At 39.7% G+C, this 22,432-nt stretch overlaps 1 protein-coding gene and 1 pseudogene across 1 annotated transcript; both read left to right on the forward strand.

The window, feature by feature from the left end:
- The first annotated feature begins 11,726 nt into the window (after nt 1–11,726).
- LOC147440347 (uncharacterized) lies at nt 11,727–12,428 on the forward strand. Its single transcript, XM_086483508.1, has one exon. It carries the CDS (start codon nt 11,727–11,729, stop codon nt 12,426–12,428), a length of 702 nt encoding a protein of 233 aa, XP_086339634.1.
- Nucleotides 12,429–18,452: 6,024 nt separating this feature from the next.
- On the forward strand, nt 18,453–22,203 carry LOC147440348 (uncharacterized; annotated as a pseudogene).
- Nucleotides 22,204–22,432: the final 229 nt, after the last annotated feature.

The following is a 22,432-nucleotide window of genomic DNA, read 5'->3' on the forward strand; positions in this document are numbered from 1 at the left end:
AAATGAAATTTTAACTTCTTTGTCACTTTTTTCAAAATTAGTATGTTTTGAGGTGTTTGCATCTATCTAGATGTGATTGTCTCATCTAGATCTACCCCACCTTCTTGAATTTCCATAAAAATAGCTAGCTGCTTCAAAAATTGTGTGCATCTATGATGCATTAGCTTGTCATCCTCAAGTTTTTCTTTTAAAAGAAATTTTCAAAATTGAATTTTGATAAGCTAAGATCACTTTAGTCAATTAATCCTTATTCTAAAGCTAATACATTTGATTCATAATTCAAAGGTATGTATACATATGCATGTGCATCATGGGCATGTATGTGGATGTGTATGCATGTCCATAGAATGACCCATTGGCATGGACCCATCTGTTTTGAAAAGAATGGATCTAAGCATGGGGTTACATGTGGTGTACCATATACATGTGGTAGTGATGTGTGTGAACACACTTAGGACTACCAAGGCATTTTTTCCCTCACTAGGAGGTTTTTTCCCCCCGTACATTGTATATACGCCCATCACTCTAGGGCTATGTAATATTTCCGTTGCACACTAAGTAATATACTCTCTGTTGTGTGCCTTGAGCTTCCTTCATCTTCTCCAAGCTGTGTGTGTTTTCCTACAACCCTACTTCCAACAATTGGTATCAAAGCAGGTTGCGTCCTCCCAGGCTTAGTGGCCAGCAGCTCCAACATACGCCTACTCACTTTTCCTACAACCATAAATTCATCAATTGGTATCAGAGTAGGTTGCATCCTCCCAGGCTTAGTGGCCATCAACTCCAACATACCCCTACTCACTTTCTTTGATTTTGTGAGCTTTGGAGAGCGTTCACAGGTCAACAAATATTTGGTAAGTTTGAAGCACAAAAGGAGGCAACTTTGAACCCCATGTACTCTGTCGGAAGGTATGAGAGCCTATCCATTGGAATGGAATCTATCTTGACTATGGTCTTTTTCATTGATTAGGTCCTAGTGACCTACCAAGTACCCTCGTGTTGTTGAGTAGTTATGTTGATGGGGTGGGGACCTCACAAGTAGTCGTAATAAATTTCTTATCCTAATTGTACCATTACAGAATACACTATCAACTTCTTAGGGTCTAGACCATGCTATTTTCAAATTAGGTTTTGGGTCCTAGCTTTGATTGATATATAGTATCAAATCCCCTTTTCTAAATTCTTTGACTTTGATTTTACTGTCGTGCAAGTTTTCCTTCTCTGCTAAACTTCCTCTTACTCAAGCATTGCTCTTTGCTTGATCTTGTCCAGCTTTAGTAACTCATCCAACCTTTTCTTCAAATTTTCATTAAATTCCATGTTGTGCTCTATTGCCAGTCTAAGGCTTGGGATGACAAACTCCATTGGGACTACTACCTCTGCGCCATATATTAGTTTGAAGTGTGTCATTCTAGTGGTTACTTTGTAGGCAATTCTCTATGCCTATAACGTGCTATAGGGAGATTTACATCCATTAATGTGGTTCCTTCTACACTATCTTTGTTAGAATGGTCTTAATCATCTTGTTGCTATCTCGATTTGTTGACCATTGCACCGAGGATAATATGATGTTGATTTCCTATACTTGACTAAAAATAGTTCCATCAGTATTTGAACAATATCATTGCCGTGATAAAAAACTATCTCAATAGGACAACCATATCTGCAAATGATGCTCTCATAAAGAAACACATCGAATGACTTTAGCACTATTATTTGGCAGTGCCTTTTCGTCCATCCACTTGGTGACATAACATGTAGCCATTATGATATATCTATTCTTTTTGGGAGTAAATTTCTTAAATGGACCCATGAAGTTTAGTCCCCATTTCATGAATACATCGAATGTCAATACTAGAGTCAAGGGTGTCATATTAGCTGCTATCGAACTTCTCATCCGTTGAAACATGTCACAAGTTTTAGAAAATTCTCTAACATCAACCATCATACTCTACCACCAAAAACTTATTGTAGAATCTTATTAGAGTGATGTTAGTAGAGAAATGTCCTCTTGCATCTCCACTATAAGATTTTTTGTGTCCTTTGACCTTAGGTAAGCTAGGGTTGAGCTTGAGGCGGGAACCCAATCTAGCTCGAGGTGCTTGTCCTGCTTGTCATGCTTGATGACTAAGGTGCTTGATGATTGAGGTGCTTGACATGCTTGAGATGCTAGGGCTGTACTTGAGGTGAGAACCCAACCCAAGCTTAAAGTGCTTAAGGGCCAAGCTTGTGGTGGGAACTGGGCCTATGCATGAGGGGCTTGAGGTGTCAAAAAGTCAAATCCAATCCCCTACAAGGAGGGGGCGAGCCCTACAAGAGGGGGGATGAGAGAGAACACCCACACACTCACACAAGGCCTACTTGGTACAAAGAAAGCATAAGGGACACTAAGCAAGTTCCTCCTCATGTTGCCCTCATGGTGTGCCTGAAGCCTATTGGTTGGCCACCCAAGGGGTCCAATGATAATTTAGGAGATTTAATTAATTGATTTTGCATTTATCAAGTCCTCTCTCTCAAAGGGGAAAGGGGGACACTTGTCCCAAGGCTACCCTTGTTGCTTGATATGACTCCTGCTTATGATTGGCTAGGCCTGGAGGGGTCCAATGAACTTCAAGCATGAGCTACAAGGGGGGATCGACCCAAGCAAGCTAGGGGGTTGCTTAGGGGGTATACTCACCCACACACATTCACACACTCTCATTATGCAATGTGCAAAGTGCAAGAGCTCCCTCTCCTTCTACAAGAAAGTAGAGGTTGAGAGCCTACACCAACACTCTTGGCTATGGAGTGCAAATCCAACCAAAAGCCATGCTTCAATGTTTAAGCTTGTCATCTTCCCCATCTTCATTACTATGCTATTATGTATGCTAGTAAGAAGAGTATGATAAGTGAGGAACTAATTCTTTCTCCTATGAAATTTTTCTTCTTCCTCTTCCCTACCCTCATTCTTGCTAGCTCTCTCCACCTTTGAAGGTGTTTGAGGTCTTGGGACTGAGGCTTGGGATAGTTAAAGCTTTCGAGTTTATGTTATGCTTGTGATGCATGAAGCTTTCCATCGTCATTGCATCACCTAGGTCACAAGGAACACTAAGATTGTATTGTAACAAGTCTCTCTTAATGGGAGAAATCATAATACAAATGCCTATTGGAGGGGGGACCGGCTCCACATAAATCCGGTCCTCAACTGTTATCATGTTCTTTAAATTCTCTCTCTTGCAAAAGTATTGTTCATGCCAAGTTAACTAATTGCTATGATTATATTTCTATCTTCAATTATGTTCACTTGCTATGCTCACAAAGTCATTTCTCAAAAGTACTCTCATTAATTTCCGCTACTCTCAAGTTAAATAGGCCAATTCCATTACAAAGCACTAGAGCCACTAGAATGGGAGCACATCTTGGCTACTCTGGATGTGTGTGCTATTCAAGCTGGTCCAATAATGAAGGTTTTTGATAAAGATGGTTAAGATATCATTCCTTATTTTGCAGTGAGTGTGATCTAGGAAAATGAAGAGAACTAGGCATCAACAAGTTCTCAAAATGAAGAGTAAACAAAGGAATGTTGCGAATCAAAAGACGAAGAAGAAGACAAGTTCTATGACTTCGTAGAACAACTGGAGCTTCAAGAAGTTGTCGACAACAAAAAACCGGACAACCCAGCATGTGATATGCACGACACTTTAATTAATGCATAGTTTTATTATTATCCAAATCAAAGACCTAAGAACAAATGTCACCGCTACAAGAATAAAGTGCATTATAAGTGGATTCCAAAATCCCCAATGGTGACACAACTGCAACAAGCATCCTCATATATATGTGCTTGAGGGGTTCACCATCCACTACCCCCTATATAATGTACGTTCGCAGGGTATTAAAAAAACCCCTCTTTTAACATGTTTGAATGAATAAATGACCCCTATTTTAGGATTTTTTTTTCCAGAATTGAATATAAGACCCTTTATTTTAATAAACCTCTCTTAAATTGCCTAAATTTTTTGTATTTTAAAACCCCTCCTTTTGAACTCACGTTATACATTAATGTGATTACATAGTGCACTCCCTGAGCATATGTGACTCCTATACAGGAAGAAACTAGTATGGGGCAGTTAGCTAATGGTTGAGTGTGAAGTTATTGTGTAGGGTTAGATTTAATGTGAAATGTATATATTTTTGCAATAGATTACATCTATAATGTATTTTTTTTAATAAATATTTTTAAAATCAACACTTTACGTTTATTAGAAGTATTTTTGTTGTGTATCTTTAGGGCAGCTTTAGTATTAGAGAGAGAGAGAGAGAGAGAGAGAGAGAGAGAGAGAGAGAGAGAGTTGGAAAGAGATAACAACCCTTTAAATTATATAAGATCTCTTTTTTTTAGGTAATAGTATTTATTAAAAGAAGAAGGATTTCCGGAAAAAATATTGTATCCATTTGGAGTAATGGATCTAAATTTCTTAATATAAAGTGTTTCTAAGTGATTTGCTTTGTCCTTTATTGTCGTTGAATCTATAATTTTGATCGTGAACTTTTTGTTGAACGGCTTGTATCTGCTAATGTCAGTTATCGTCAATTTAGTAGGTTGTTTTTTATGTTGTAAAATCCTTCTTTTTAGATTAGTCGTTTGTCCAATATATATATATTTTATTATACATTGTAATTTATAAAGAAAAATCTTATTTTATTTTCTGGAGTTGTTGATTTTCGGGGAGACTTTGTTTTTGTAAAAAAAACAATTAGATTCTTTTAAAATGATTTTGTATAAACTTTTATGAGTTTTAGTATAAATATATAAGGTATTTAAAATATATTTAAATTTTTTTAAATATAGATTGTTATTTTAAAGTAAACAATGGATTCACATTTGGGTGGAGAGAGAGAGAGAGAGAGAGAGAGAGAGAGAGATGTGAGAATGTATTATTTGACTATGTTGATAATTTATTTAAAATATTATTGAACCTGTTGGTATTTGAGTAAAATGTGAATTTTTGAAGTAATAATTGTACCTTGACTGGTGGATAGAATATCTATAGGTATTGAAGTTGATTGCAAAGATGATTCTCCTTTATTAGCTATATCCATATCTATAAACAATGGTATGTAATTTTTTGTTTAGTTTGAAGAATATAATAATTTATAAATAGAGAAGAAATTATGATTTTATACCATTGCTTTGATTCATAGTAATGAAGAAGTTGCAAGTAGTGCCGTATTGTCTTCATGTAAATTCCATATCTAGTGATGCTGTAATGCTCTCCAAAGTGATTGGATCTTGTTTGTTTTTTACGTTGTATAGTTGCTCATACTCTTTTAGAATGATTGAAGCTAGTCTATTATCAAGAGTTTTCAAAGAGTCTAATGGAGTGTTGTAGCCAAAATGCAATAAGTTCATAGCATATGCTGAAATTCCATTCGTGTGTTTATCTAGTAAAGCTTGAGCTTCGTATCGCTCAAGCATTATATCTTCATTTGGTAAATCTTCTTTGAATATCTTAAGAATTTGTATTGTTCTACCTGCAAAGTAATTATATTTGAATTAATTATATTTGAAATTATGAATAATAGAAGTAATTTTTTTAAAACATAAGTTGAATTATTTACCATGTGCGGGGAGTTCTTTAGTAGTATGTGTTTTTTTCCATGTTTGAAACATATTGTCGGCTGCGTCCATATATTGTTTTAGCTCATCATAAGATGGCCAGCCATAAATGTAATTTATTGGATCACGTCCCGAGATATTTGCATATTTAAGTTGTTTGATTCTTAAGAAGAAGTTTTCTCTATGTTGCCTTTTTGATTTTTGTTGCTCTTCTTGTTCTTTTTCTTGTAAGTCTATTGTGGCTTTTGCTTTAGCTTTGATAGAATTGAAGACCTAATATATTTTAACACAATTTATACATTTAAGGTTATAAATATTGAAGTATGTGATTAGAGATAAAAGCTTACCTCCATATTGTTTAGCTTTCAATATGAAAAATATAAAAATGAATTTATTAATAGTTTTTTTAATCAATCTAGTAATAAATTATAGCACGTTAAGTTTGATATAAAATAATTAAACATACCTTTGTTTTAATCTTTGAAGTATACTTTTGTAAGTCAATAATCTTCATATATATAGTGGTTTATTACTTGTATTTAGAAATCATCGATTGTCATTGAATTCAATATTTTTATGTTCTTTCGATTAGTCGATTGAGACACCATGACATATAATAGTCCATGAGAAAAACATTTTCAAATTATTAACAATGACTTACCAAAGATAGTACATTCCTTGGATTTATGTCCAGTCATTGCATATGCTAGTGTTAGTGGAAAAGATGTTTTATGATACCATGTTCCATTGTATGTCTTTTTTTGATATTTAGATATTCTAATAGTTACATTTTGTTGTGTATGATTTACACATATTATAAGTTTTGTTATATTGATATATTTAATATCTATGACTGTCCCAAAAGTTCCATTAGCTATACCTATTGCTAGATCTATGTTTTGTGTAAACATTACTAATGCCCCTATTGCTACTTTGGATAGGGTATGAAATTCTGTATCATTTATCCAATGTTGTAGTTCTGGTATATGATGTGCTGTTGTAGAAATATCTATATTGAATATATTGGAATGGTTGAATATCTTTAATAATATGAAGTTATTATAGTATATGACATCTTTATTATGTGTACATAATATAGTTGTGTCTTTATCTATATATTGTTCTAAATCTTTCTCTTGTATAAATGTATCTTTTAAGTATTTATCTAATTGTGATTTAGATGGTTTACTTTGTCTGATTATATTTAAGAATTCAATGAAGTCCGGATCTGAACAATGACGGATTGAGGTATTTAATATGTGGTGTATAGCTAATTTCCAAAATATAAAATTTGTTATTACACATTTTTGGCATATCAAGTCTTTATTTTTACAATTACATATTGCAGGCAATTGCGCTATATCTCCAAATAGAAGTAGTTTTTTAGTGTTAAATATTTCTAGCATAGATAAATTACAAGCTTCTGGAATTTGGAGTATAATGGTATGTAATATTTGTGATGTCATCATTGAGAATTCATCAATTATAATTACATCAGAAGATCTTATTTTAATTGAACGAATATCATTTGGTTCTAAATTACAACGAAATAATTGATTTTTATTAGGTAAACAAAAAAATAATGTGAAGTACGTGCTAATCGACTAAGTCTTGTAGCTGCTACTCCTGTGGTTGCTGTAAGGAGGACTTCTATGTTTTTGGTTATACATTGAAATGTGATATATTGAATTAGAAACGTTTTCCCAGATCCAGGTGTTCCATTTATTATATGTAACCCACCCGATTTTTCAAAATTTTTATTGTATATTAGTTTTTGCTCTTTAGTCAAAGTTGTATTTTCTATGTGTTTAAGCTCTTGTAGATGTATTAGTGGATCATATTGATTCTCTCCTACAGTTTTAATATTGGTCTGTTTTTCTATAAAATCATTTGATGTTAAATGTTCTTCTAAATTATATATGGGATTCATTTGAAGTATTTGATTTGTAATTTGTTGTCTAGATTCATCGATTAATAGATGTAATTGAGAATAATTTCCAACTAGATTCTCTATGTCTTGTTCATTATTTATTATTTGTCGTATTTGACATTCTAAAAAGTAAGATTTTTCTGTGTTGTTAATTGAGATTAATTATTTTTCATTACAAGAATGTATATGTTTTGATAGAATAGTAAAACAAAACCTTCCATTTGATGGACAGGGTGAAAATCGGTAAATCTTACTGATTGTTTATACTCTTGTATTTCATTTCCAAATAAATCATGCATTTTACATATCTTCTTTGTTGTATGCTTGAGTATTTTGTTAATTCTATAGTGACGAAAGTATGAATAAAATGTTAAGCTCTCCAATTCTAATGGTCTTGCTGTATATAGATCAATTGGATGTAGTATAGAGGCTAAAAAATTATGTATATATTTTTGTCTTTTTTTAGGAGGTGAACAATCTATATAAGTTACCTTTTTTGATTTTTTTATGATTGGTATCTCTAAACACACCATGGCTGCTTCGGTTGCTGATATTGGTTTTGTTAATACATAAGAAGATATTAGTTCGAGTTTTGTATCATCAATATTATTTTTTCCTAATGTTTTCGCTGTTTCTAAATCGATATCTATTTTTTCTATAGGTTCTGATTTCAATGCATATTTTAGTAAGTAATATGATAATCCTGTATTGGTTACTTTTTGAATATTCATATGGGCTTGCCATAACAATAATACTCCTGCATGATAAGGGACCACATTTCTCTGTTCTAATGTTGGTCTATAATAAAGCCATCATTGAGTTTGTTCATGAATAATTGGCTTAGGATTACTTTGAATATCGTATGGAAATCCATATTTACATTTGATTTTTTTATTTTGTAATTCTATTTTACAAGATTCTCTACAATTATGTATTTGTTTTTTGATAACTAAGTTATGCAATTTATATTCAATTGATGTTGGATCAAATTTATTTATTGTATGTAAATAAGGTATATGGCTATCTATCTCTAAAGATATTCGATCGATATCGTTTGAATCTACCCATAGCATTATATGTGCATGTGGTGAACCTCTATTTTGTATCTCATATCGTATTAGACCATTAGGAATAAATATGTATTTGTTTAAAAATGTATGTAATCGTTTGCGAAAAATCATCATGCACTCGGCTGGACAATCTGTCCAATTGAGTTTTAAGTCTATCTTTTGGATAATTTTTTCTAAATCTTGTATTTCTACCCATCTACTAGAGGATACTTCATCACAAGTTAAGGTTAAGAAGAAGTTAGGTAAACCAAATGACTCTACCATGCATAATAAATCTTTTAAATTCTTATGATACCATGACGGAGAGTCTGGAATTGAATAAGAGATATTGTGTTTTATGATATAACGGTATTTAGCTTAGATACATGTGGATTTTTTAGTTTGAATTTATCTATATCTGATTGTAGCATTGTTAAATTTGTTGAATTTGCTATTATCAAAGCTTGACGTAGTTGGTACATCATCAATAAGTATGGCTTGTATAAAGTGAATATTGAGAAGAATGAGGCTATTCTCATTTTTAGATATGTATGAAATTTTAAAGCTCCATCATGAGCTCCATATCCTAATGGAAATAGAAATGGAAATAGGGCTTTCTCTATTGTAATATCTTCTAAATTAGATACTCCATCTAAACTTGCATATAAGTTAATGATTTTTTTTATATTTAATCTTTCATACATAACCCCACCATGAGATAACTTATCTATTTTGTATTGTGATTTTAGTTGTGTGTTGTTTACTTGATTTAAGATACCTACATAATTTGTATTGTGTGCTACTATCATTAAGGCATAAGGAGAAGATGATGCATGTTTGTTTAGTAAAGTAGTAATTGCATTAGAAGGAATTATAGGAATTGCTAAAGTTTTTTGTGGTTGTTCATATATAGTATATAATTTTTTTACTAATGGATTATTATTTACTAAAAAGAGCAATAGTGTGTTTATGTCATGTGAGGTTTTTGTTAGAATATTTAATAAATCATTACTATTTTGATATGAAAATAGAGGATTATCTAATAATGATCTTTGTTCTATATTACCTATGGCTATAGATGTTATCTTTTTACTGATATTTAAAGAGATATCTAAAGTAGAACGCATTTGTACTTCATGTACGTTTATTGTTAGTATTTTTTTTATATAAGTCGGGTGATAAGTTACCCAATATTTTCCTCTAATGTTGTTTTGAAAACATTTGGAGCAATTATAAATTTATATATTGTCTTGTTTGTTATTTTGAAATGATGTTAGATATGGATTAGATAATTCATATCTTCGTAAATAGGTATTTATTTTTTCTATATATTTAAAGTTTTGTTTTTCATACTTAAAAAATAAGTTTCCACAATTGGAACAATATTTATATGATTTTATCGAATTAGAACAAATATTTACCCATGAATCAAAATCTAAATTAAAAATGTCAAAAGTTGGAAGTAAGTTTGTTTTTCTACGTAAATGTCTTATAATCTTGGTATGCTTTGCTTTTTGTTTTAGTTTGGATGCTTTCTTCATGGGTAATAGTTTATTTGTTTTCATCTTCAATTACGTATTGTTTATTATTATTTTGTATATTTGGTGACCTTAAGATTTCATAATATTTATATCGATATGTATATTATTTGTATTGAGCTTAGACTAATATTCTAATTTGGAAAGAAAATCTTTTTGATCTTATTGTGGTTATCAAAATATTAATATTAAAATCTGTTTTTATATGTGTGTTTAAAATATTCTTAAATATGACATACCTTGTGTTATAGTCAAATGTTAAGTTGCTTTGTAGATGTTGAAGAGCTTCTTGTAAACTAGCAAATGGTAAAACTTAAGAAGTTAGAATATAGAGTTATATATAATTTGATGCTAATTACCAAAGGAATGATAAGAGAACAATGCTTGACCAATTTTGGTAAAGCTTTGATTGACACATGTGGCATGTGATATACTTTTGACAGCACATACGTCCTTGGTAAGCTTTATGTTTGCAATGCTATCTCTTGGACTCTACTTATCTCAAGGTATATGCAAGGCCAGAGTGAAAGCCCTAGTCTTTAAAAAAAAAAAAAAAGCAATGGCAAACATCTCTCCTAATCACTAATCCTTGCATTTGGAAGGAATGTGGCATCATACAAGAAATCAACCAAGGAAACAAGAAGTCGACCAAGGCAAAAGATTCAAGATCTGATGAAAATCAACATAATACTTGACAAAGCTTTGATTGACATGTATGCCAAATCATACCATAAGCTGATATGTGGTGGAGTAACTTCAGAAATTGACACATTGCAAACTCACTGAACTTGGTCTAGATTCACTTTCTGTTTTTCAATGCATTTCTGGGAATCAGCTTTGCGATTTGATCGGGTACACATCTCGTATTTGATAAACGACAGATCAGCTCATTCCTGTGGTCCATGATGACAAACTCCTTCAACTATAGACAATTGGTTCACCTCCATCAAGTTGCTTGTGAGGACACAAGCATGTTTTAAAAAAACGGGGAGTAGATGGAAGCGGGACCAGATAGTATTGTAAGCTAGGTGGCCGGACACGTTCTGTTTTCAGCCAAAAAGAATGTGCTTAGTGACTTACCTTTGGTACCTTGGCTCAACAAGGTGCATCTATTTATTATCATGGTAATGTCAAAGCCGAATATAGATGTCTCGCTTGTGTTTTGGAGCAGAAGCTCATTAATTCAAGGAGCAAGGGAGCTTATCTCGAGTTGCAAGGGTAGCATATGGACATTATCCCTATCAATCTATCACGGATTTTGGATACATGTGCAGATATCATGCAAGATGTACCCTCCCCTCCTTCGTCACTGCCAACGTCGACACTTGATCCTCATATGCATGATGAAGAGGTCAGAATAGACAGTTTTTTATGTTCTGCTGCTGCTACATTTTCTCACTCGGTGAGGCAGAATAGTTTCGCAAGCACAAAAACCAGACATTGCAGCCCTATCATGTATTCAAAGTTTGGTGAAACTTTGAGACACGTCGTGATTCCCCACCTCAAAGACATGATGTGGAACACAGTACTCTTATGCCATTCCAGAGTCTAATGAAGCATTATTCTAAGTCAGCAATCAAGCGGCAGAGTCAACTTTGACTCTTACCCCCATGCTCCTCAGCTCCAAGCAGAAGACGACAAGAGACAAATTTTATTTGTGGAACTGGCCAAAGCTCAGTATGAGAATTGAAGGAAGTGGGGGGGAGTGCCAGGCGGGTACTGTTGACTTCTACTCATCGAATGAATGGGAGAAGCAAGTTAGTGCAGGGCAAAGAGATCTACGAGTTGGGAGCTGCTTTGCGCCTGAAACAGGAGCCATGGGAATGCATATGCCTAGGAAGGTGTTGGATGATGGAATTGAGAAAGAGGTCCAAGAATTGCTTGATGAAGCGGAACCCCCACCCGGCCTGGTCGGTTGGCATCGAAGGCAAGAAGGGATGTTGGAGGTGCCTCATGGGGCACCATCTTTCAGTTATGCTACAGGTCCGGCCTCCTTGGAGGAGGTTCTCAGTGAAAGCCCAGAGGAATCAGAACGGGTATGGACAGAGGTGGCCAGCGGCCAGCGGTTGAGAGGAGACCCATCTGAACCTGACCGAAATCAGGATGAGAGTAAGTTGAGAAGGCAGGCTGTGGTATTGAAGAGGGAGCCAGGGATTTTACGCAGGCAAATCCAGGGAAGGCATGACAAGTGTATGAAGATGTGGGGAACGTTGGTTATGAGACCACCAGGTCTGTCCAATGGAAACATGGCGGGTGCGAGCCCCTTCGATGAAAAGATGCACGGTGATTGGATCACGGCTGTGGTTATGTAGATTCAAAGGGGAATGTATTCAGAGTTCTCGTATGGGTTATTTGTTGGGCCGAGGTGGACCCTCCGGGATTGGTCGCCATTAGGATGCAGTTGAGCAAGAGGGGTGCAAGTCCTGTTATGGACGCACATGTATGGGGCTGAGGATGGCATGGATGGCCAGTTCTCGCCTATGATACCCTCGATGAGGTACCCATTGGTGGGAGATTCCCGAAGCTTAGTTATGGGTTGCTGGAGATCCCAATCCTGGCTTGGCTGTCCAGATACGATGCAATCAGATGGCTGGATGTCCCTAACCCCTTAAGATGGCTCTCAAAGACCTGCAAATAACCAATCCAAAAGGCACAAAAACTTGAGCTGAAACAACCAGCTGCACAGAAACTTCTTAGTGAGCAATGCAAACTAGGCGAGAGAGCGCTCCTCAATCCCCTCAACCTGGATCTCAAAGCCCTCCAGATAACCAATCCGAAAGGCATAAAAACTTGAGGTGAAACAACCAGCTGTGCATAAACTTCACCGCTAAACACTTGCTCAATCCCCAATGATAATGATCGGAACCATAATTGACTGTGGGGCTTGCAATTCAAAGCAAATGAAGCAAAGGGACTAGCGCCTTGCAAAGCATTCCATAAGACAACATTCCTAACCGGTACTCTTTTGAACACATTAAAGGCATCTGTAAGCTTTTCACATTGAACATACATGTCCATAAGATTTCACATCACAAACAATTCTACATGAAGCCCACTCTCGATAATATGCTCATCAAGAAATTTTGATGTTTGAATGAGAATGTCCCATTTTGACGTAGATTTTGACCAAGGAACCATGTAGAAAAATAATTTTACTCATCTGCATTTTGCAAACATGGACACAAATGTAGCAACCTTGGTGTTATTGATATGAATTATACAAGCATACAAAAGCCATTGATAGAAGGTAGAATGAGACAACTCAAAGCTATAAGGCTGCTCCATCAAGACCAAAATAAATCTTTGTACATACTATGAATCTGTACAGTCTTCTCGGACCTGTGTCCACTCAAGGTAACATCTTGCGAGGCACAAGCCTAACCGACTGATCTACATGTCTATCAATAGGTGATAGGCCGTCCCATAATAGATGATAAGCCCAAGCTCAAAAATGACTCGAGCTTCGTAAAGACAACCAATCATCTAGAGATATAACATCATGTTGGCGTCAAGAGGCAATTGACTCAACCAAACAACATATCCAAAATAGTCCATCTAGTTGGTCCAACTTTCCCTCGGACATGCAAAACTCAGACTCATCTAGAGCTTTCAAGGATTCGAGCTTTGCAAAGACTACATGGAGGCTGACCGGCTCATTCGAAACAACGAGCTGATCCTCGTCCAAGTCATAAGGCAGTTGCAAATACTCTCCTCATCAACAAGAGGCAAGTTGTGATGCTTGACAACAGGAGTAACCTTGGGCATAATGTCCAATATATCGTCATGGACTATAGTTTCTATGCGCTCATCCATAAGCACACCTGGGCAACCACATGTGCTGGACACCATCTCCTCCATCTCCCACTCAAAGTCGTGCATAGCATCCTCACGCTACCAAAGTCCAATCCTACCAGGATCAAGGGTCTCCCTTAGTCTCTAACTGGCTTCCATTGAGCTCCTCCAAATCGCACATAGACACAAGATGATCATAGCCTATCGCATCTGGCATAACATCGCACCAAATCTCCTCATCTACATCATCGTCTAAGTCGTGCTCACAAATCGCATAGGGCTCCCCATAATGTACATCAAGCTTTGCTAGCTCATAAAAAACTAGGGGCAACTCATGGCGCTGATGCTTATGCATATCCTCGCTGATTTGCATGTCTATCAATAGGTGGCCACTCATAGCACTCAAGCTCGCGGAGAGGCCGGCCCAAAATAGATGATAAGCCCAAGCTCAAAAATGACTCGAGCTTTGCAAAGACTACATGGAGCTTGATCGGCTCATTCAAAACAACGAGATGATCCTTGCCCAAGTCATAAAGTGCAAATACTCTCCTCATCAACAAGCGGCAAATTGTGATGCTCGACACCCAGGAGCAACGTCATGCATAATGTCTAATATATCGTCATGGACTGCAGTGTCTACGCGCTCATCCATAAGCGCATCTGGGCCTGCACACAACAACAACTTCGGATGCATGGTGCACGGGTCACCTGCTTAAATACCTATACCCAAATGAGCCCCAAGCTGGGCTGAAATTGGAAAATGAGGAAAGCCTCTTAAGGGCTGATGCAAAAGGCCCCAAACCGGGGCTGAATTGAGGATAAAACGCCGAGACGAAAGCCACAAAACTTGGTCAGCAAAGAGCCCGAAAGTAGGCATGATTTGATAAGACAAAGAGAGCCTGGAAGGGCTCGACAAAAAGGGCCCAAGCGGAGGGCTGAAGCTGATGGTGGGAAGACTGAGCTGTAGCCTGAACCTGCGTATCCAAGCCTCAAGGAGGTAATGCAAACCAACCCCAGATGGGGAATATACCTGAACAACATAGACCACATCCCCTCACTTAGGCCAGCATCCCACACCATGTATGTAACATAGCTGTGGAATAGCTCACTCTACCAAGATCAAACAACATGGGGAATGCGCCTAACGAGTAAGAAAGCCAATCCGCACGTATCCACTATCAGTGATCCATGAATCTGCGTAGTGTATGGTCACTCATTTGTTCCGGAATCATGATAGCAAGTCCATGCTCTTATGTCAATCACCCATGCAACTTATCCAAAACCAATGATGGTGGAGCATCTCATAATCCCAAACCATCGGTAAGACTGATCCGCGATCTCCCATAAAGGGGGCGCAACCGCATCCCACATACGAAAAGACAAGCAATCATCTAGAGATATAACCGTCATGTTGGCGACAAGAGGCAATTGACTCAACCAAACAACATATCCAAAATAGTCCATCTAGTTGGTCCAACTTTCCCTCGGACATGCAAAACTCAGACTCATCTAGAGCTTTCAAGGACTCGAGCTTTGCAAAGACTACATGGAGCCTGACCGGCTCATTCGAAACAACGAGCTGATCCTCGTCCAAGTCATAAGGCAGTCGCAAATACTCTCCTCATCAACAAGCGGCAAGTTGTGATGCTTGACAAGAGGAGTAACCTCAGGCATAATGTCCAATATATCGTCATGGACTACAATTTCTACGCGCTCATCCATAAGCACACCTGGGCAACCACATGTGCTGGACACCATCTCCTCCATCTCCCACTCAAAGTCATGCATAGCATCCTCATGCTACCAAAGTCCAATCCTACCTGGATCAAGGGTCTCCCTTAGTCTCTAATTGGCTTCCATTGAGCTCACCCAAATCGCACATAGACACAGGATGATCATAGCCTATCGCATCTGGCATAACATCGCACCAAATCTCCTCATCTACATCATCTTCTAAGTCGTGCTCACAAACGGCATAGGGCTCCCCATATTGTACATCAAGCTTTGCTACCTCATAAAAACTAGGGGAAACTCATGGCGCTGATGCTTATACATATCCTCGCTGATCTACATGTCTATCAATAGGTGGCCTCTCATAGCATATAAGCTCGCAGCGAGGTCGCGGCCCAAAATAGATGATAAGCCCAAGCTCAAAAATGATTCGAGCTCTGCAAAGACTACATGGAGCCTGATCGGCTCATTCAAAACAACGAGTTGATCCTCGCCCAAGTCATAAAGTGCAAATACTCTCCTCATCAACAAGCGGCAAGTTGTGATGCTTGACACCCAGGAGTAACCTCATGCATAATGTCCAATATATCGTCATGGCCTGTAGTGTCTACGCGCTCATCCATAAGCGCATGTGGGCCCGCACACAACAACAACCCCGGATGTATGGTGCCCAGGTCACCTACTCAAATACCTATACCCAAATCAGCCCCAAGCTGGGCTGAAATTGGAAAGTGAGGAAATCCTCCCAAGGGCTGATGCAAAAGGCCCCAAACAGGGGCTGAATTGAGGATAAAACACCAAGATGGAAGCCACAAAACTTGGTCAGCAAAGAGCCTAAAAGTAGGGATGATTTGATAAGAAAGGGAGCCTGGAAGGGCTCGACAAAAAGGGCCCAAGCGGAGGGCTGAAGCTGATGGTGGAAAGGATTAGCTGTAGCCTAAACCTATGTATCCAAGCCTCAAGGAGGCAATGCAAACCAACCCCAGATGGGGAATATACCTGAACAACAGAGACCACATCCCCTCATTCATGCCGGAATCAAACTTCTGTATCCCTTTGATCACTGAGAGACATGGCTGGCTTGTTGAGCTTACACCAAAATATATTGAAGGCATGCTATCAAGACCTCCACTCCTGACAAAGACTGAAGAACAGACCAGGTTGAATCACCCTATCTTCTGGCTTAACCGAATTGAGCTTTGTGTAAGAGCGAAATCGCTAATGCGGAGACTTTTTGTCTAGCATTCTGGTATGAGCGAAAAAACTCCTATGTAGACAAAAGCTTCTTGAATTTCAAAGCCTCGACTTTATTTTATCAGCATAGGCTGATAAGGAAAACGACCAAGTGTTATCGATCCCTTGAGAATGACGGAGGAGAAGTAATGCCTTCTTCAAGATGAAGCCATTGCAAAGTAAAGAACATCCCTAGCATTGGGAACGCAACCATCCACTTCAGCAGCCGATAGTAATGCATGTGAAACGTAATCGAAAACTCATCGATGAAATAAAAGCCGTTCTTATCTACCATTTCCAGGATTACTGTGCCAGAAGACCGCATTGAGACACATCGCAATTTGAATTGATGCCTTCCAGGTTGTTCAATCAACCGATCTCTGTAATGCGTTTCGGACCCATGTAATTATGGGTCACCCACTGCTGAAAATGACTCTTCGCAATTCAAAAATGACTGCTGCCGCTGCAATGAATGAGCTACAACCTGTCGCCTGCTGCTCTACACACGTGCATACCTGAAACTCACAAGCTGCTACATGTGCATTTCAAAAACTAACCTACAACTGCTGTTCTTGCTGTCAGCTGCCTACAAATGATGCAGACAAGAAAAAATTGACGACCTGACCTGAAATGCATTGCCTCGATGTGCGTGGAGTTGCTCACGAACAGTTTGCTGCTGTCACAACCAGTTTACGTGCCCTCTGCAGAGGAGTTGAGGCCAAAAAGAAGTGCTGCATTGAGTATATGCAAGATCTTGAACACAATTTGCAGTCTGTGGTAACTTTGCAAGCAAAAGAGTATAAAGATAGGCATTAGACAAAGGAACCTTAATGAGGCACTAAGTATATGCAAGATCTTGAACCTGATTTGTAGTCTGTGCTAGTTGACAGAAAGCAACTTTGCAAGCAAAAGAGTATAAAGACAGGCATCATATAGAGGAACCCTAATGAGGCTGCTCCTCCAATCCCTCTGCTTGCAACACTAGCTCTACAAAGTTTCAATGCTGATTTCTTTGCAGCAGAAGGAAATTCAACTTTGGATTTGGGTGGAGATAAGAAGATTAGTATATTGTGCGACATTGTAAACACTACATGTTCCAGCCCATTGATCTCCTACGAGAAACCTATGATCATGAGGACCTCATAACGCGTGTCACATCCCTAAAGAACCTTCTTGCTGTTGTACTCACAGAACAACAACCCACACCTCAATTTGTCAAAGATTGGCACACACTCTTGGAAAATTCCCTACTCTTAGGCCTGCAATTGGATGCCAACCTCCAATCCATGTTACTACTTGCTGCCCTACCCTGCTCTTGGCAACCTTTCATTACAACCCAAGCCTCAGTAGTTGGCCTCACTGTTGAGATGTTGATTGCCCACATACTCCAGGAGGACATCTTGCATAGCGGCACAACCTCCTCATCGGTGGCGAACACTCCATGTGCCCAATAAGTGCAATGTTTTTTGGATGACAAAACCGGAGGCCCTTCCGCAAAACCGAAGGCATATAAAGAAGCGGAAGAAAAGAGGAGTGCGAATGCGTCGTGTGGGGATGAAATGACAGGAGATGAGGATTAGTTTGTTGAGGTTGAAATGGAGGAACAGTATTTGGCCGAGAAATTGAATGCGATGTTCCCGACCAAAGGGATTATTCTTGATGACAGTGGTCATACGGATGTGGATACTTGTAGTAACTCTTATGCTTCCCCGGATGAGGAATTGATAGCTTTCAAGCCAAATGTGCTGGATGAAGATTGCTCGAATGAGAGCCATATAGATGAGTGCCCGACTGGCCCTGTTCCCCCTCTTTACAATTGTGCTTGGGGAGTTCAAGAATGCATGGGGATGTTGAATTCGGAAAAGGCTGACATGCATCGTGTAGTGGAATTGAATGAGGAAGTCTTAGAGGAGAGTTAGGTGGGCCCTGACGACTCCCACCCCTCACATGATTGGGGAACGCAAGCGTATGCACATATGTATGGATCAAAAACCAAGGACTGGCTGGTGCCTGGTGCAGAAACAACATGTGTGCTGGAACTGTGGGAAGATATGACTGAGCGGGATGTAAGACCAGAGATGGTGGATGCGCTTTTAGGCCGTGAGACAGGGTCGTTCTCCTTGGAAGCGGGGATGCTCCCAGAGTCCGCTGAAAGACTTGAAACCTTGTTAACCAGGTGTGGGACCAGATGCAAGAAAAGAAGTGGGGATCTAGGTCAAGTTACCTGATCCTAATCGAAGCAATAAAGAGCATTTGGAACCACTAGGCAAGATGCCAAACGATTATGGTACTTGGATTGAGCATGAGGCTAAGCCCTGTTCAGCCCTAGAGTTGAGGAAGGAACAACAAAGGAACCACAATTTTTTTTTGTACTACATGGAGGGTTACAAGATCAAACAACTGATGGTCGTTAAAAGGGGGTTACACATGTCGGAAGAGGCAGTTCGGGCGATGTATTGCAAAGGGGAGCCGTTTGGTGCGGACCCATCGAGTCAAGTGATGCTTGTTTCGGGAAACATTGGGAGTTCAGTTCCAGGTAAAGCACGACCAGATAGAGTATGTGTGGGATTGACAAACACGATATTGAGGGGCATCGATGCAAGCGGTCATGAATGGAGTCAAGATAGCGGAGTATATCTGGAAATGTGGCTAGTCAAGTAGGTGTATTGAGGTTCATGGAATATACCGAGATCAGGGTCTCGCGAAGATCCGTTTTGTGGAGTTAGTGCAAATGCAACAAGTGCTGGGATGCACCTATGTAACCAGCAACAGCTGGTCCTTAGTGGAGATACACATAAGTAGCTCGGGGTTAGCCTTTCGGGGAGGTCGTACTTTTCAGTGGGCAACTAAAATATTATGCAAAGATGTGGGGTTATGTGGGTTCTAGGATATAGAGCCCGGAGGCTCGAGAAGCCTTGCGCCATCGCAATGGAACCAAGTGTGTTGTGGAAGCATGCTTAAGGATGAATCCGAAATGTGTGGTGCAGGAGAATGGAGGTTGCAGACCTGCATTGCTGGTTATTGTAAGGGAACCAGAGCCCCTCTTCGAGTCTCGAGTAAAGTACTCGTGGCATGTACTCAGATTGAGTGCTCTTGGGCTTGTGGATGGCAGCCAGGAATGGTAACCCTGTTCTGAAAACACCGGACGGGCAAGTACTGGGGCAGAGACAACCCTGTTAAGGATCGATGTACGCGAGGATGTACTGACGTTTGACAAAAGAAGTCTCGGGGTTGCTATTGTAACTCCTCAAGGACGGTTATGCTGGACGGACAAAGGGCAAGGTGGCCTTGTATGGGACCCAGCAAAAGGTACCCAATGCTGGGATGCATTCGAATATGGAATGACCCACATGTGCATAAGTGCAGAGATAACAGCATAGTGAAACTCGCTTGGTTGATGCAAGGCAAAGCCAGCGGGATTAGAGCTGTGTTGTGGTCTTAGTACGTGCATTGCACGGAGACATAGATTACACCTAATGGATCGGCAAGGACTGATCCAAATGCAGGCCTTAGATGGCCGTTGGATTCCCCCACGATGGGGTGAATTACAAGAGCATGCGAAATGGGTTAGGTGTGCTCAACACAAGACCAGGCGTACCAAGCAGCAAGGGACACATTTGGATGGTCAGCAATGTACCGCCACGGAGATATACCGGGCTGAGCCGGGGGGCCAACGAGCAACTAAGATGTCTGGTGAGATGTGTGGGCATGAGATGTGTGGTCATGAGTGGAACAGCATGTCAAAACAAGTAAGGGATGATCGAGGGATATCCCCTAAGAAAAAACACGTAGGACAAACAAGGGATGAACAGGATAGACCCGAGTCGATGGGCCAACAATTGGTCACATGTACTGGTGTGTATGAACTGGCGGGGCAACCAGGCAGCAGGTTATGCTGAATCGGAATGATGTTAAACAGAGGAGAGCGCGTAAGCCATCTATTGCGGGAATGCTCATGAATGATCGAGGTGATAAATCTTGGCCGGAAAAGCAGCTGGAACTAAGGACATCTGTGGATAAGAGGTGGGTACCTCCCCGATGAAACAAGTCAAGGGTGATTCAGTTATGCGAAATGGGCACACTAACGGTGTTCACGTTCTTGGTATGGTTGATACTCGGGGTGCTGGACAGTCCCAGGCAAGGCACGGTAGTGAATTGCAGTATAAAGACTGCGACACGAACAAACGAAACAGACTTGCCCACGGGAGGTCCAAAAGCGCAGCGGTTTGCAGTGTTACCAACCATGGATGAGTGGTGCATACCTCCTTGTTACCACATTGGTGAATGCACAAAGAGATTCAAAAGGTAGCCTTCGATACTCAGCAGCCATTTGGGTATATTGGCGGGAATGATGCAATGCGAGGACAGCACAAGGACGGAGAATAGGGACAATCAAATCTTATGTGAGGCAATTGGATTCGTTTGGCTAATTGCTTGGATTGAGTTTATGACGGTGGAGGACACTAAGTATATGCATGCACCTGGGACTGGACAATGTACACCCCATCGCGAGGAGGGGAATTACTGCACTTTGTATGAAATAGGTGCTCTCGATGAGGACATCGAGCTTTTTTGGGGGAGGGGTGAGTGTTACGGGTCCCATTTGGTGAGCACTCTTTGGGACCCTTCACTACGTCTTGGCCCCTCGATGCTAGCATGTTTACCTATTTCGAGGCCTTGAGGGCTTCGAGCCAATAAGAGGCCTCCAGTGTGGGAAGGCCCTATTGTGGAAAGGGGTATTGAGAACTCGAGTAGGGCTACTGTGTGGGCAAAGACCCTTGCGGTTTTAATAAGGATAGGTCATGAGGTTGGATGTGAAAGGGTACTCCAGGCGCTGACGGGATTAAGGCCAAAAGACATGCATAATGATTCATTATCGAACCTACGGGTTCAACGCAGGTGCTCAGAGCGTAGAGCCAGGAAAACTACGCCTCGGTACAGCTGGACTGCATGCCGGGTACACTGGTCGCCTTTGCATAGGCAGGTCACAGGCACATCCTAGGGGGGGAACGTGTAGACTGTGAGCCATCCCTCAGAGGGGGCCGCGAGCAGCAGACTTATCAACAGGTTACGTTACAGCAGGGCTTTGCCCCCATACTACTTGACACGGACATTTAGTGGCGCCCGCAGTGGGCTGTGGCATAGAACCATTGCACTAGGAAACAGGTGGAATCATCATAACATCCAGCCGAGTCCGAGCAGGTGGAGGTTTTTGAGTGCTAAGGAAGAGTAGGTTGTTAACAGACTAAGGAGTATCTATTTGCGTACAGTCGCCTTGATTCATATCGCCCACAAGGTGCTGCGTTGTGGATGCCGCCTGGTCTCAGCTGAACCAGTGCTGGCTTTTGTTTCTTGGATTCTAAATGTATGCAGCAGGCTTTTTGATCGGGGTTGAAACTGCCCGTGGTATGTATGTCGTTGTTAGGTGCAACAGAATGAATGTTTACGCTTTTCTCAAGATGAGTGCTCCGAATTGTGCTCAAGGTTCCTTTTATTCTTATGGAAGGTAGAGCCTTCCGTTCTTAATGAGAGAATGCTATGACCACAAACAAAGTGAATG

This window comes from Adiantum capillus-veneris, chromosome 15 (assembly GCF_014529385.1).
Source record: "Adiantum capillus-veneris isolate H3 chromosome 15, ASM1452938v2, whole genome shotgun sequence".
NCBI classification, from domain to species: Eukaryota; Viridiplantae; Streptophyta; class Polypodiopsida; order Polypodiales; family Pteridaceae; genus Adiantum; species Adiantum capillus-veneris.